We start from the raw sequence: 16,737 nt of genomic DNA on the forward strand, positions 1-16,737 counted from the left end.
GGGCACGATCAGGTAGCTGAAGGGGGAGTTATGGTAGGTACAAAATAGAATTTATCAGGCTAAAAACAGTTTTGTACTTAGTTCAGAGATCAGTGAAGTTCACAATCACTTATAAAAGGATACATTTCCATTCTCTAGGACCAATGAAAATGTCTTGTACTCATGATAGTCTCCCGCTGACCATTCCATTACTCTGCCTGGAACATAACTCCCATGCGAGTTCATGTTCGCAAAAAAAGGAAAGTATTAGCTTGCCTAAAGAAGATGTACTCCTGAGGTTACAGTCATTCCTGGATGCTCCTACAGAGCCTTGTGCTGTAGGTTTCCTCCACTAGCTCATGGTCACCAATGCTGTAGGTTGTATACACATCTGCACTAGGTCTGTGCACTCTAATATAGGAAGTGCTGTGCAAGAAGGTATTCTACCCTTGACCTGTTCTTCTAAGGGACTCATTTGTTTTTCACTGCTGAGCAGACACACACACGCATGTGCAAACGGGTGTTCCCATTTAACAGAATGAGCTAAAATTACTTTACAAGCACCACAAGAAGGTTGTGCACTGTTAAAACTCTGCTTAAATGCAAGGACTATTAAGCTTCCTTTTAACAAGGCAGATCCTCCCCACGCAGACTGGTTGAAACAAGTTACATTAGCACAAGAGAAGACAGTCAACAGACTTTTGCAGTATAGCTAGCAAACAGCTGAAGTCTGATAACCCATAACTAATGTCATCGAGTTGTAAATTCACATTATTTGAATAATAAGATAGGAAGAGCCAATACAACGTTTTGTTGTAAGAATGAACAAAGTTCAGCAACAGTAATATCAGCAATGACCGCACTTACTGGTTCCAAAGCCAGTTTTATTCTGTCCGTAGGAAAAGCCCGTGTTGGTGGTGGTGGAGCCAAACAGTCCAGTAGCAGCACTTGATGTGGCTGCAGAGGATCCAAATAAACTTGCAGTTGCTCCTGCTCCCACTGGGTTCGAGGGCCCTTTCCTGTTTGCTTGGTAATCTTCCAAACGGAGTTCCTAGTTAAGAAAAAAAATCTTGTCTCTTTACCCAGTCATTCCATGGGAGAGAATTAATCCAGCTTGAATAACTGCTATAAGTAAACTGCTGAAACGCAGGATCAGAAACATTTACACATTCGAAGGCACATTCGAAGTTTACTGCAGCTTTAAGAGCTACAGACTATCACTTCCCCCACCTGGCCTAGCTGTAAGCAGGTACCTGATCTGGCCCCCCGCAACAGGGTGCTAGCAACAACACTGTTGCATGCTTTTGGGTACGGAAATGGGCATGTTAACTCTACTAGTCCAGAAGGGTTTTGGATGCAAGAATACCTTCAACTTTGATCTCAACTTTCTAGTGCTGGAATCTAAGAGCACTTTTACACGTGCTCTGGGGGTGGGAGGGGAGGCACAAATTAGAGCAGCTCCAAGAGCTGCTGTAATTAAAGCTCTGCCATGTCTTGTTTCAGCATTTCCATGCTTAAAAATGGTGGCAGGGTGCTTGAACTAAAGCTTGTCAAACAAACTTTAGTTCAAGCACCCCCCCGACCACGTTTAAGCATGGGAATGCTGTAACATGAGATGTAGGAGGCTGCTAAAAGTATGGTAAATGGCCATGCTCCAGACTCGATTAATCTCTGTCTCGAATTCCAGTGCATCACAGCAGCCTCCACGCTCGTGTACAGGCGCCCGAAGTGCACCCATATAGTTCACATTAAAACTTCAAGAAGTCTTGTAGGTTTTCTAAGAGACTTGTTTTTTCAACTTGAACAAGATGCTTTTCAAGCAAAGAAATTTCTAAGTTAGACCCTTGGAGAGATGGGCTTAAAATCTGAAAGTTTAGATCCTTGTATATCCTGTCACAAGGGGCACACAAGAGAAGTAACCAAACACTTAGCGTGCAAGACAAAAACAAAAAACAAAGTAAGTTTAAATGTCTGATTTGACCCACCTCTAAGGATTTGCTTTCATACTCCTTCATAGCAGTAATACATTGGTGCTTGGTGCTGATGTTAGTACTAACTCCAGATTTTACCATAGTATCTGTGCCAGTTGGTGGCTGCAAGAAAAAAGGTCAAGATGCTGAGGTTTGCATCCACCTGTACTCCTTTAAACTATGTGAATTTCTACTTTTCAGATATATGCTGCAAAACCATGAACTTGATATGCAAACTAAAGTGAAGCAGCCTGGCTTATGCACAGCCAAGGTCTTACTCAGTGACAGAACGTGTACAATAGCAAACAGTACAGCGAGTACCTGATTGTAATGCTCAGAGAAGTGCAATACGTGATCTTCTCAATGCAACTAGGAGACATTTCCTTTCAAACAAATTCTAACATTAGTTCAAGGTCTCAAACGGTTTAGTTATCCCCACTACTGCTTCCCTTTGAGCGACGAATGCCACACCATTGCTTGCGGCAATATTAGTCTTCACCGTTCAGCCCAATCCTGTAAAGCTCAATCCACTCCAGTGATAGGCCTCCAGTCATTAGGATAGTGCACAGAGCCCTAACCCAGAGCTCCCGTCCTCAGCTGCCCTCCGCAGCAGGCACTGCAGGTGAAACTTTTCATTACCCCATATACGTGGCCTCTCCCCTTTCGGATCATTTTTCCATTTCAACTGCCACAGAACCTTTAGCATTAGCGATTCCATCCATTTCTTAAAGGGGACTCATCCAAAAATGTTCTTCCTAGTATTTCAATAAATCCTTTTACAGCCATACTGACTCGCAAGCGGACTGCGCTCACTTCATCGTTTATTTCAATACACCTCTTGTCCCCACAGTTATCGCTAATAATTTAGTCTCATTTATATAAAAGGAATTATAGTAGAACTTTGTAACATTTGTCAGCCCTCTGAAAATTCCATTTTATTTAAAGGCTCGCAACAGATCCTCCTACCATGAGTTCAAATATTGCTGTGGCCCTAACCTTTTGACATGTCCAGGATGAACTTCACCTGTACTTCCTATAAAATTCAAGACTTTCCCCATATCAATTGTTTCTGGACAATTAAATGCACAATGTGCTTCAACTTCAACAGTTCTTGTTAAGAGTGCATGATTAAACCAATGCAGTACATTCCACAACAGCATATAAACCAGTTATTTTACTTAAGCAGCCTAACCAAGCTAGTATTTGATGTCAAGAACAGCAAAAAAGAATTCTCTCTGGTAAAACAGATTAAGCCAAGAAAACAAAACTTACATTAAATTTAATAGTTGTGCCAGTTGGAGCAGCGGTAAAGCTAGTTGGGCCAAAGAGAGAGCCAGATGTACTCCCAAAAGGATTGGAGGTAGTGTTAGTGGTTCCAAAGAGACCTCCACTGCTGGTACTTGTCCCAAAGTCTAAGAGAAAGAAAGAACACCAAGTTGAAATTCAGGAAATTCATCATTCAAAAAGTACAATTTAATAACCCACAGTTACTTTGTTCTCACTACATGGTAGGAAGAAGGAAGTTAGATATCTACAAACAAGCATTTAAATTTCAGTTCTCCGAGTCCTTTTCCTCTCTGCAGGAGCTGCCTACAAGTCTGAAACAGACAATTTTACTTTCCAAGAGCCAAGTCTGAATGGGTTTCATGAATTAGGTGGAACTATGAATCAGGGTTAACAAAGTGAAGAAAGGCAAAAGTCTAGTCTAAATTTATTTTGATTACACTCTCTCCTAATTGGTGTCGTGTTACTTGTTCAAGTTAGGTCTAGCCTTAGGTTAAACTTTTGGGGCCAGAAAACACTGTGAAGCAGAATGCTCACTGAATGATCAATTAGCAATAGTTTTAAAAGATTTATGGACAGAGAAATTACTAGTATATACAGTTTTCAAAAGGCTGCACATTTCTTACTGTGGTAAATTGAATACAAACACAATCAAGCACCTGTCACAACCTAACCTATGGTACAGCAGTATTCCTCAGTGTTATAATATAGGCTTCAAGTTTAATCTGGTCTAGTAGAAGTGTCATTTTGTGCCTTTAATGACCATCACCTGTTTAGGAAGTTCTTCACATCTTCAAAGTTTCTAATCTCTCACGACAGTTCCAAAAGGTTCTTTAAAATATTGAGGCACCAGTGTCGTAAGACTGTTGCTCTAAATTACTGCACCAATGCAACAACCCAATATCAACCTCAAATGGTAGCTGCATTGGTAGAGAAAGCCTGTGCCACGAGCGCAACAGCAGAACATAATGGACTGAGAATCCCAAACAGTTTCACCCAGCTTGCAGGGTGGCAGGAATACAAGTAACCAGAATTGTACGAAATGGTGTAGTTTCTACTCACTTCCAAACCCAGCTGGTTTATTCTGTGCAAAGGCATTATTCTGGGATGAAAAGAGACCTCCACCAGTGCTGGTTGTCCCAAATAAGCTGTTTGAAGTTCCAGTTGAGGTCCCAAACCCAAAACCAGTGCTTGTGGAGGAGGTGGCTGGTTGATTAAATGTTGTCGAACCAAACAATCCCCCTGAAGCAAGAAATATGCAACAGGATTAAGACTAAAACAGTTATTTAAAACCACCTTGTTAGAATGATGTAGTCTAACTACCGAGAATGTAAGTGCACAAAAACTATAATAGCCATACCTGGTTTGGTCTGTGTGCTCCCAAAGAGGCCTCCTGTATTATTGTTTGACCCAAAGGCTGATGCTCCAAATGCTCCTCCACTGGTAGTACCAAAGCCGGCATCTGACAGATAAATAACTTGGATGAGACTGCATACTCTAGGCATACTTCCGTAGACCAAGCTCTATTACTGGACTCCCAACTTAATACATAAAATGAACAAATCTCAGGCCCTGTTTTGCTACCTAGATTGAATACTTGTACAGAGTTTTGGGGAAAAAATCTGAGACTATCCTGTGTCAACCTTCTGTATCAGAAAGCAAAAAATTTCCACTGTTCGTTTGAATGTGAAGTTGTTTATATTCCACAACTGAATACCAGAGTTTAATGACAGGAAACAATACAGGAAGCCTAACTGTACATGTTTAAAAACACCAGTAAATTACATTAGCCATTAGACTAATACACAAGTATTAGAAGTCCTCAAGGGATGTATGACCTGTTTATAATAGTTGTATTTTACAGCCTTCTTGGAGGTCTCAAAAATTCTGAAAACATCTGTGCGTCAGAAAGCAGTATACCCTAGTTCACTGTCCTTCGACCCTGACAAACTGAGCCCCTCTGAGGCAGACTCATCTGAGCATTAAAATCACTACAACTACTAGGTGAACCCCTTAGTAAAGGCTGTATACATTAAGTAAATTAAACTGAACCAGACTCAAAATTCCATTTTCCAGCATTGGCAGAGAAGTCAGCTGGATCCAATGGTTCTCCAAACTCTAAAATTTCACCACATCCAGGTAATCTCTGTCCACATTCAATTCTTTAATCAGCAACTGACATTTCCAATGTGCAAATATACTTTCAACTGCCATCTCCATTAATTCTATAACAGTGGGAGTTGCATTACTTACTTTGTCCAAAGGTTGAAGTAGTCCCAAAGCCAGCAGTGCCTCCAAATGGAGTTCCAAATGATTTGTTAAACATTTTCAAGACGTATCAGGTTTTCTGCAAAGAGGAAGAGTTCAGTGATTCGGACAAAGCAAGCTTTGAGAAGTTATTTCTAAGTTTTCTTAGATGTTCGGACAATTTGCGCCAACGCTGAATTTTGCACTGGGAGTGCCCAAAATGAAAACCTATGTTACCATCAGGAAACATGAGGGTATAGCTAGACATCTCACTAAGACAATAAAAGAAAGACACCCCACGCATATTCTACAGAAAATAGCCTCTATAAACAAAACAAAACAAAACATACAATCCAAAAAAAAAAAAAATCAGTAAAGAGACTACAGGTACTCCTCACTTAATGAATCAGCGTTAACCGGGACAACGTTATTACGTCGCTGATCTATTAGAAAACATACTCGTTTAACGTCAGGCAATGTTCAGTTATAACTTTGTTCGGCCGCCGCCTGCTGGTAGGTAATTACGGTGACGCAACTGGATTTCCTTAACGCTGTTTCACTTAAAGCTGCATTTTTCAAGAACATAACTATGACATTAAGCAAGGAGTAGCTGTATTTACTCAAATACGAGTCGTTGTCCCGTTCCCCCCCACCCCCATGAGCACAGGGAAAAAAGCCCCTTGTCTTACATACACATACGAGGAAATCTCACTAAATACATTATCTATCTTTGAACTGCTGCTAAAAGCAGCATGCACTCAGCAACAGAAAGCAACTATGAAGCTGATTCAATGCAGCCAACACTTAACATGACTATAAGACACATGGCACATACTGGGCAAACATGCCCTAACTTATCCTTGTGGTAGGTTCCCATTGGCAGCGTTTTTCAACCCATGGGTCACGACCCAAAATGTGGGTCATAAGAATATATGAAAAGTCACGAACGAACTTTAAAAATAAATTCTCTTTTACAGGAGAAAACCATGAGAAGCCATGCTTTTCCCTTGCAGGCTGGCAGACTTCCGCGGGGCGGGGCAGTGGAGGGAGTAATTAACACGAGGACGCTTTATGGCGAGCTGCCGGGAGTACACATATATACTAAGCACTGCCGAGCTGCGGGGTCACCACGGTTTCAAACGCTGTTGACTCTGCTGGGGCCCAGCCCAAAGAACTCTATAGTAAATCAGAAGTCTTTTGGCTTTAGACTAATATCACATATAGTTTGCATGATGTGTAAATAGGTGACAGAAATGCTCTTTTAAAAGTGTTTATGGAGTGCCTGTGTTAAAGTTTGTAGCAGTTCCAGAATTGGTGCATTTGACCTCTTTTGAATGAACTATGGGTAGTATATGCAAATTACTACAGCTATATTTATTTCAAGGTAATTTTTTTTTTTTTTCAGATTTGCTCCTCATTTCCATATGCTCAGGGACAGCAGGGTCTGATGGTAAGGAGGGAGGGAAGAAACTGCAGGGGGGAAGAAGCTGAGGAGTCAGAGGGCAAAAGAGCTACCTCATCCCCCATTTATTTCCCTTGTTATGGCAGTGGGAAAAGGGAAAAATTCAGGACAAAACCTCTAATAATCAGATTCTGTATCTGGAAAATTATATCAAACTTGTAAATTTTCCGGATACAGAATCAGATTACAGGGCAGTCATCTTATAAGCAGGGCCATTTTATATTTGAGTAAATATGGTAAACTGGAAAGTACATGAGCTGATCCTGTTAGTGCAGTGAACAGGACTATTTCAAAGCTGCTAAATATTGGTCCTGTCCATCCTTGTGTGTACAGCTTCCAGTGAGCCAAGAAGCTTAAACCCAGGAGTTCAGACCAGCTGATGAATTCTAATCAAGTTTCTAGTTTATCATTGCCGATAACCTTACACGTGCAAAACAAGCGTAACTAATGCAGTGTTTTTCTTGGTTTAGAGACAAAAACCTGCTGCCTTAGCTGCTCTTCAAAGCGTTGTGAAAACAATGATAATAAGACTCTGAACAGTTTTGACAAGTCATCTAATTTAGTTCCCTCTGGGCATGAGAAAACTCAAATTATGTCAATGCCACAAGCTTCAGCAGTCGCAGTTTGCAGGACAAGACAACTCAAAAAGTGAAGGCTAAGAAAGGACAAGAGTAACAGAGCTTTGGGGGTAGAAGGACCTCACTCTCTTTCAAGCAACCAAAAGAGAAGCTCCTCAGCTTCCAGCCACTGCTCAGAAACTGATACCAAAAGATCAATGCTCCCCCTACCACCACCACCAGCAGGCAACACCTCCTTTCCCTATATCTAAGGGGAGCTACAACTAAAACTTTATCAGGACATTACTCTTGGCCTTGACCAAGACCTTACTCCAGCTTTAACCCAGTAACATTCTGCTATTTATTTACCTCACCTGCATTCAGTCCTTCAAAGTTCGTGTCCACTACTAACATCCAACACTAACCACCCACCCCAACCTAGTTGTATAAGTACAAGATCCAGACGTGGCAATATCCAGCATGCTTATTTGCAGCTATCCACATACCACGAGAGAAGACCCCCCCAAATACAAAACAATATGCATTTGTGTTAGTCATATTACCAATCCTTGCAACACCCCAGCTTCATTCTAGAGAAAGTCCAGACTCTTCCATTTCTAAACATTCAATTTGCTGAATATTTTAAGATACAAAAAAAAAAAAAACGGGAAGGCAGCGTGCAGAGGTGACATGTGAGACCTGATACTCCTGAGAGTTTTGGTTTTTACTATTCACCCCACTTTACAAAGTTCACTTCATTAAAATTGAGGTGCTAGGAAAAAGAAACTATGGAAAGCTTCATGAGAAACATGGTTGTGTTCACCACTGAACAGAAAGAGCCCTGGCTTAGCATTGCCACCCCTACCTTTTACTTACTGATACATTTGGTTAAGTTATCCCAAGCACCAAAATAACCCTAGATTATTTTCATTTTCTCAGCGTTATTATGCTGCTGCAAGTTCATCAAGCCCCATCTTATCCACAGCAGAATTACTAGTAATTTTCTTCTGCATCAGCAGTACCAACTGCAAACAAGGTGCAAGGGTTTTGATCTATGTTACCAAGAGCCTGAATATAGTCTAGATCAGTGACTTTCAACCCAGGGCCCGCACGTGACCCAATCAGCACACTGCTGAGGCTCATGTGACATCTAAAAATATTTTTAAATGGATAGACAGGAACTAAGTTGTGTGGGTGCAGCCCACTATGGCAGACAGGTTGAGAACCACTGGTCTAGATCATTGGGGGGCAGCTTTTTTTTTGGCTGGCATGCCACAATTTAGCCCTAAACCCTCCTGGAGTGACACTCTTCCCCTTCCTCGACTGATCAGCTGCTCTGCTTTTTGCTCCCTGCACAATCTGCCACCCTGCTCCCTGTCCTCTCCCTAGTCTGCTGTGTGCCCAACACGGAAGGTGCCTGTACCACTTGTGGCACACAGGACACAGGTCGGCCACCCTGGTCTAAATTACAGTCACCACAGTAATGCTAACTGAGCTATAATGATGCAGTGTCTCTGCTTTGTTTTCCCTACAGAAACCCCTCAAATTTGTGCATTATCTCTAGTATTTACAGTTTCATCCATCACTCTATCAAGATGCTGATTAGGTATGCCTTGAGAAACTATGTGTTGGAGACTCAGCAGCCTTTCCTTCCTTAATTCTCTCAAACTTCCACGGGCAATTAGCATCCAAGCCAGCAATAAATTGCCAAGACAAGTTCTCAAGCTGTTGCACAATACTTTAAATAAACTCCGAAGGTCTCACCTTTGCCTATCCCCAGGTTATTCTTTGCAGATAACATCCTTTTACCTCAAGCCTCCTATTATCCTGTGTGATGAAGGCATACAAAGTATTAGCTTCTCTGTAGTCTTCTTAGCCCTCCTAATAAAAGGTTGCATAACCGCTTTAGAGAATTGAGCTCTTCCAGCAAAAGCTCCTTCAGTTAAGTACAGCAGGACATGTGAGCTCATGACTTGGACATGTTTTGACCCCTTCCAAATGTGTCCCCTTTAGTTAGTATTTCCATGCTAAACTGCTTCAGCTACAGCCCCTTGTGAAGCACACCAATCCCAGAGTCCCCAGAAGTCATAAATTCTGGATTTCTAACAGCCAACCAGAGGACTACACAACAAGCTGTGCCCCAGTTATCTGAAACTGGTGTTGGTTGAGGCAGCTCAGACTAAACCAGTATTCAGCAGTGCTATAAGAAGCATAATCCGAAAGGTATTTGGAATGCCAATAAGCGCTTGCAAAACAAACGGTATCTGCAGAAGTAAAGAAATGCGTTCTGCAAAAGAACTTATTACCTTAGCGCACACAACCCTTCCCAATTCACTGACTTCTTTAGGCTTTCTGGGCTTGTGCAATAAGGCTGGATGAGTTTAAAGCAGAATAACTACTGCAAAGTAACTCCTTACATGTTTATTTTAGAAAGACAATTTTTCTAGGTTTCCCTTAATCTGCTACCACCGTGAATCCAGCTGATATGGATTCTCCTATCCGAAAAGGAAACTCTCAGAAATAAGAAAGGTCCTCAAGTCAGAGTCCAGCCCCTTGCTATCGCAGACCACAACATTATACAATGCCTTCCACTGACTGATCAAAATCCACCTCAAAACTAGTTAGGATTGTTGCCTGTCCTGCACTAGCCTGGCCGTGCTGCGGTCTTATTCGTCCGATGACTAAAAATCACATTTTCTGCACCAGTTCCAGCGGTATTTCTTCTTTCTTGAACAGAAGTGACCCAAGTTGTGGGCAGTGTTTCACATGAGATCTCAGAGCCTTTGTATCATGTCATTGAAACCTCTCTTCCCACCCACCCCCAAACTCCTCAACTGATGCAAATGTGACCCTAGGATGCCTTTTTCATGACTGCATCACAGAGACGGGTCATAATCATCCAAGGATTGACTAACACCACTCAGCTCTGTCTTATCTTGTTTAGTCATTTTAGTATTAAATTTCATCCAATTTCTATTACTCATCCTCCAGGTCAGCCAATTCTTCCTCTGTAACATCCCGATCCATTCTCTGTTACCAGTGCCTCCCAACTTTGCATCAAAATTCATCTGCACTTTTATTGCATGTGTTGAGATCATTAACAAGCATAACTAACAAGACTGCTCCCAAGATCCAACCTTGACAAGCGTGCCACTAACATCCCAGTAAAACAACTCCCCTTTCAGCACAACCCACTGTTGTCTCCTCTTCAGCCAGTTCCTTACCCACCTTCCATTTTTATACTCTTCTCCAGCTTAACCAATAATTTCCCCATGTGACACTGTATCAAAGGCTCTAGGCAAAATCCAGAAGGATGAGATCACATCTATTTTGACAATAGCTTATCTTATCAAAGATGAAAGCAAGTCAACCCGGTACTCTCTACACTTGTAAGTCCATGTTGCATTTTATCCCATTTTGTTTACTGCTGCATCTTTATTCTTTTCTTCAAAAGCCGTTTTCAAAACCTGCAGACTAGTGATATCAGTCTAACAGGTATGCAGTGTTCCAGAACTTTTTTCCATCTTAAAATATAGGCAATACATTTGCCATTATCCAGTCATATGATCTTTTCCTTCACGTGACAGATTTGTTGGACATCACTGCTCTCAGAGCTGTGATTTCATGCGCCTGTTCTTTCATAGTTGTGAGGAAGAACTTATCCAGTCCCCACGTTACAAGTGCAAGACTCCTAAACTTTGACATCCACTTTCAAACTGTAGTTTCCATCTCTGCACCCTCATTCTCAACATTACAGGGGCAACGGTAGAATGAGTAAACTTCGTCCTTATTGGAAACAGAGGCCAAGTACTCTGGGCCATATCTAAATTATCTTTAATCTCTACCACATTCTTAATGCACAGTAACTCCACTGCTTGCATTGCTGTCACTCTATGTATATGGCTGAAAAACTTGACTATTGAATAACCTTTGTCAGTTCTAACTCAGCTCGACTTTGGGCCATTCTTGCTATCACTACACTTACTGGCTACTAAGCCTTTGCTTTCTTTGCTGTTTAGTCCTTATTCCTTGCAAACTTTTTCCTTCCTCTTAATATACTTTTGGAGACAGTCGATCATTAAGTTTGGTCTGGGGTTCCTTCCAACAAATTTTCTCCCTGTACTTTAGATAGACAAGCTCAAGCTCTTACTTCTGAACATGCAAAAATTATTCTTTTCAGTCCTGAGAAACTTCATTCTAGTTGATTCAAGTTGTCTAGTTATGCTGTCCTGAATTATCCCAACATATTTAGCTTCAAAGTATTTTTCATTAGACTAGATACCTGAATCTGCCTTCACATCCTACCTCAAAAAATTTCAGAAACCCTTCAACTAAGAAATTCTTCTAAAAAAAACAAAACAAAAAACTGGCATGTAGGATTGTTCATTTTCTAACTTTAAGCATCAGAGCTTGTGACTTCCTAATTTACCTTAAGAGGGCAGGGCAAGGTAGCACCTTAGAAACTAACTGGTTTAGAGGCAAGAGCTTCCATAGGCAACAACCTACTTCATCAGATGTTGTGACAGTAGCATCTGACAAAGTTGACTCTTGCTACAAAAACTCATGCCTAAACCACTTAATCTCCATGGTGCTGCCTTGCCCTACCTTCTCCTTGATTTCAGACTAACATGGCTAGCTACTCTGTAACTTTTCTGAAGTTTACAATGTCAGGAGAATTGCTTAGTACAACACAACAAGAAGCTTGACAGATTTATTTAGGGTCATTAATGGGAGATTTCCTATACATTGCTAACTTGTGTCAGCAACATTGGGACCACCAGCATGAACAGCTCGCAAGCTCCTGCTGCTATTTCAAGTGCTAGGCTGATCAAGACGCACTCCAACAGAACATACAATAAGTATTCTCCAGGGAATTAAGTACTGAAAAATTCAAAATTAATTACAATTTTTACAAACAAATTAAACTACATATAACACTATTTGAACCGTCTTTAGAAATATATGCAGGCATTTTGTATTTATACAACTGTATAACACATTTTATAGCAACAGTTTGTAGGTGGGGTGGGGTGGGGGGTGTTGTGGGTAGGTGTGGCCTCTCCCACCTACACCCACCCCACCTCCCCCTCGCATGGGGCACAGGGCTCAGCAGCAGCAGGCAGTGAGCCTTGGGACCCTCCCGGCACAGCAGGCAGAGCCCCTGATGGCACGCACCTCCAGCTGAATCCTGGGATCTGCACATGCTGGCACAGAGCCAGCCCAGCCTGCCCGCACACACCCTGGGACCAGGCTGGGCTGGCTCTGTGCCACCACGTGGGGCTCGCAGCGTTGACACATGGCTCCCACCTATATCTTCCTGGGCTGGTTCCATGCCTCCACGTGCAGCTTCTCGCTGGAGTGCTAGAAGCCCCGCAGGGAGGCATGGAGCTGTCTGGTCTGGCCCGATGGCGTGTGGACTTGGGAGTCGTGCACCACAGGGATGGGCAGGAACTCTAATGAGAAGCCACATGTGGAAGCCAGTCGCGTGCCATTGAGCCAGGTGGGCTCCTAACCTCCACATGCAGCTTCCCGCTGAAGTGCTGGAAGCCCCAGCCCATTCGGCCCAAAGCCCATGCCCACCCACACACACCCACACCTACCCACCTCCAGCAGGCAGGAGCTCCCCTCCCCATTTACCCAGTCTTATGAGTCTGTGCCTCCACATGGGGCTCCCAGTTGGAGTCCCAGCAGCCCCGCAGAGGTGGAGGCACAGAGCCTGCCAGGGTTAAATTAGGCAATTATGCATGGTCATGCCTTTTATGCGCAGAACTGCACAGGTGCGTAATTCTCCAGGGTGTAAATGTAATACCTGGAACGATGGCTAGAGCCAATGCCTTATCTATATTAAGATACTTACGATGTTTTTAACAGTATCTACCGGAACTGCTGTTTGCAAGGAGAGCAATTTTTCAGAAAGTCTCCTTGTGTTGCCAGGACTCAAATTCAAGTTTTCTCCGAAACTATTTGCTCCAGGTACGTCTTTTATAGTAAAAAAAGCCAAAACAAAAAAACCCACTTCTTGCTTCAGGCTATATTACAAAAGTATGCCCTCAAAAGTTCCAATAAATTAAACAAATATCATTAACAGATTTGTGGTATTATTCTAAAATATTCATCGTGGTTCCTAGATCCAAAGGCTACTACTACCCTCACAGTGCAGTACATCCACGTGATAAAGGTATATTTGTGTTCTGATATGCAGAAGTTTAATAGTTCCTATGGCCAAGGTATTTTCCTAGAAGTAGTTATAGCGCAATTAACTCCGTAACCTTATTCATCTTTCCTGTGCTACTGAAGGGTGCAAGTAACCCACTGACTTTTGAGGTCTCTTTTGACAGCTGGCTTACAAGCCATTTCCCATCCCCCTCACTCCAATCCAATTAGAGGAGCTTCTTCTATTACTGTAGACTGCAAATTCAGATGGGGAATCTCAAACAGCATTCAACCCTTGAGGATTTCCTCTAGCAACTGGCTTTACACTCAGGTAACTACTGAAGGCTTTCTCCCCTGAAAGTAAGCTTGAGCTGGACAAGAGTTCTCTTTCCTGTGAAAAATTAGCTCGAGGCAGCGCAATAGTACGTGCCCATTTCTGGACTCAAATTTGAGCACGGTGACAGGACGTCAGAGGAAGACGACTCCACTGCCACCCCTTAGGAAAAATAAAGACAACTCCTCACCCCATGTAATAGGAATAATTGGTGTTTATTGCTTTCCCTGTTTCTCCCCTCTCTCTTCTTACCTAACCCTTGCTTCTCTAGCAATCTGCTCTAGAACCATTGCTACTAGATAGGAGACAGCTCCACCTTGGCTGTCGCCACAAAGGAAAGCGACCTGTGACAGTTCACTAAGAACATGAGCTCAGCAGCCATCAAGCAAAACCATTAGAGATTACGAAGAAAGGAATTGTAAACAAAACTGGAAGTATCATGATGCTCCCTTAAAAATCCCTGGGGCATTCGCACCTTGAATACTGCGCCCATTTCTGGTCTCCCTATCTCAAACAAGATACCAAAAAACCGGAGGAGGTCTAGAGCAGCGTTTCCCAACATTTTCCAGCCCAAGGCACACTTACTTTAATAAAAATTTTCTGCGACACACCTGTTAAGACATTCCCCCATCCTCACGCCTATTGTAACTCATTGCCGTGGCAAAGTTCGGCGGCACACCTGTTTGTTTCTGATGGCACACTTTTGTGCCACACGCAGTTGGGAAACACTGGTCTAGAGAAGGGCAAGAAAGATAAGTGGTAGGGAGGAGATACTAAAGAGGCCAGGCCTCTTCAGTTTAGGAAGAGACACCCGAGGGGTGACAGGACAAAGGTTTACAAAATATTAAGTGGTAAAGAGAAAGTCAAGAGGGGTTCATTATTGACGGCCTCTCACCATACAGGCAGCCCTCGACTTATGACGTTTCGAGTTGCAACGAACGGCACTTAACGACGTTTATAAACCGACACCCCGTTTCGACTTTACGATGCCCGATCCGACACCACGCCAGCAAACAAGGTCGCTGCGTCGCCCACCTCCCTGGAAAACATCTGTCCAAACTTCCTCGGACGCTTTAAGAAAGCGGATAAGACTCGAGAAAACCCTGCAGCCGGGGGAGACTCTGGCCAAGAGCCCTTCAACAAGTCTAAAGTCACCTCAAAAAAGTCCTTCCAAAACAACAGGATCGCTGTTTACGATATAAATACATCAATGTAGCTATACTACTCATCTATAATCGTAAGTGATTTCATGGATTCACACGTGTGTGTATACATGGCTATATGTCTCTCTCTATATATATTATACACACACACACACATATATGCACATTTGTGTGCGCATTAATAATAATAATAGTAATAATAATAATGATGATGATAATGATGAAAAGAAATAAACGGGGATAGGGACAGGAGTCAATGGCTCACAACGCGGGCACGCGGAGTGGACGTTGAAAATGTCCAGCACACCTACAGCCTAGGGAATGACCTGCTGGGTGGCACGGAAGTGGAAAGGGATCTCGGAGTCCTAGTGGACTCCAAGATGAACATGAGCCGGCAGTGTGACGAAGCCATCAGAAAAGCCAATGGCACTTTATCGTGCATCAGCAGATGCATGACAAATAGGTCCAGGGAGGTGATACTTCCCCTCTATCGGGCGCTGGTCAGACCGCAGTTGGAGTACTGTGTGCAATTCTGGGCGCCACACTTCAAGAAGGATGTGGATAACCTGGAGAGGGTCCAGAGAAGGGCAACTCGTATGGTCAAGGGCCTGCAGACCAAGCCCTACGAGGAGAGACTAGAGAAACTGGACCTTTTCAGCCTCCGCAAGAGAAGGTTGAGAGGCGACCTTGTGGCTGCCTATAAGTTCATCACGGGGGCACAGAAGGCAATTGGTGAGGATTTATTCACCAAGGCGCCCCCGGGGGTTACAAGAAACAATGGCCACAAGCTAGCAGAGAGCAGATTTAGATTGGACATTAGGAAGAACTTCTTCCCAGTTCGAGTGGCCAAGGTCTGGAACGGGCTCCCAAGGGAGGTGGTGCTCTCCCCTACCCTGGGGGTCTTCAAGAGGAGGTTAGATGAGTATCTAGCTGGGGTCATCTAGACCCAGCACTCTTTCCTGCCTATGCAGGGGGTCGGACTCGATGATCTATTGAGGTCCCTTCCGACCCTAACATCTATGAATCTATGAGGGCAAGACCTAAAAATAAATAAAGGAAAATAAGATAGGATAACAAGGAGAGGAGGGCGGTGGGGAGAGGAGTCAGAGGGCGGGCGGGGGAGGGGGTTGCTATGGAGCCCAGGAAGCAGGATGCGGCCTGTCCGCCCGGAAGGCCTGGGCCGTCGGCGGGGCGGGCGGGCGGCCGGAGCCGGGGGAAAGCCCGCAGGTCGCTCGCGCTCAGCCCCTCGTGCCCGCGGGGGGACACCCCGGCGCGGCCTCCACCCCGCGGCCCGGCCCCGCTTACCGAAGCCTGGGCCGCGCCTGGGCCCAGCGCCGCCGCCACGACGCTCGCTGCCGCCGCTACCGCCGCCTCGCAGGAGAGGGAAACTGCGTCACACTCCCCTCACGCCCCGCCCCGGCCCCATTGGCCCGCCCTGCAGCCGCGGCCCCATTGGCCGCCGCGGTTCGAAACCGAAGTTGCCCGGCTCTCATTGGGCAAGAGCGCCTTCCCCCGCGCTGATTGGGCCGCGGGGTCGCGTTCTGATTGGCCGAGGGGGGGAAGGCCCAGCAATCCCCTCGCGCCCAGC

The 16,737-nt window shown here is 44.0% G+C and overlaps 1 protein-coding gene across 3 annotated transcripts in view; it reads right to left on the bottom strand.

Moving 5' to 3' along the window:
• NUP98 (nucleoporin 98 and 96 precursor) overlaps positions 1 to 16,557 on the bottom strand; it is a 50,498-nt gene extending 33,941 nt beyond the window's left edge. For all 3 annotated transcript variants that reach the window (XM_059723452.1, XM_059723451.1, XM_059723450.1), the window contains exons 1-7: positions 16,455 to 16,557; positions 5,487 to 5,580; positions 4,594 to 4,695; positions 4,296 to 4,475; positions 3,222 to 3,361; positions 1,965 to 2,072; positions 847 to 1,030 (exon numbers count right to left, since the gene is read on the bottom strand). In XM_059723452.1, the coding sequence (XP_059579435.1) occupies positions 847 to 1,030; positions 1,965 to 2,072; positions 3,222 to 3,361; positions 4,296 to 4,475; positions 4,594 to 4,695; positions 5,487 to 5,559 (787 nt within the window). In that variant the 5' untranslated portion in view covers positions 5,560 to 5,580; positions 16,455 to 16,557. The remainder of the gene's footprint in view (positions 1 to 846; positions 1,031 to 1,964; positions 2,073 to 3,221; positions 3,362 to 4,295; positions 4,476 to 4,593; positions 4,696 to 5,486; positions 5,581 to 16,454) is intronic.
• Between the last annotated feature and the right edge of the window lie 180 nt (positions 16,558 to 16,737).

Source organism: Alligator mississippiensis, chromosome 1, assembly GCF_030867095.1.
Source record: "Alligator mississippiensis isolate rAllMis1 chromosome 1, rAllMis1, whole genome shotgun sequence".
NCBI classification, from domain to species: Eukaryota; Metazoa; Chordata; order Crocodylia; family Alligatoridae; genus Alligator; species Alligator mississippiensis.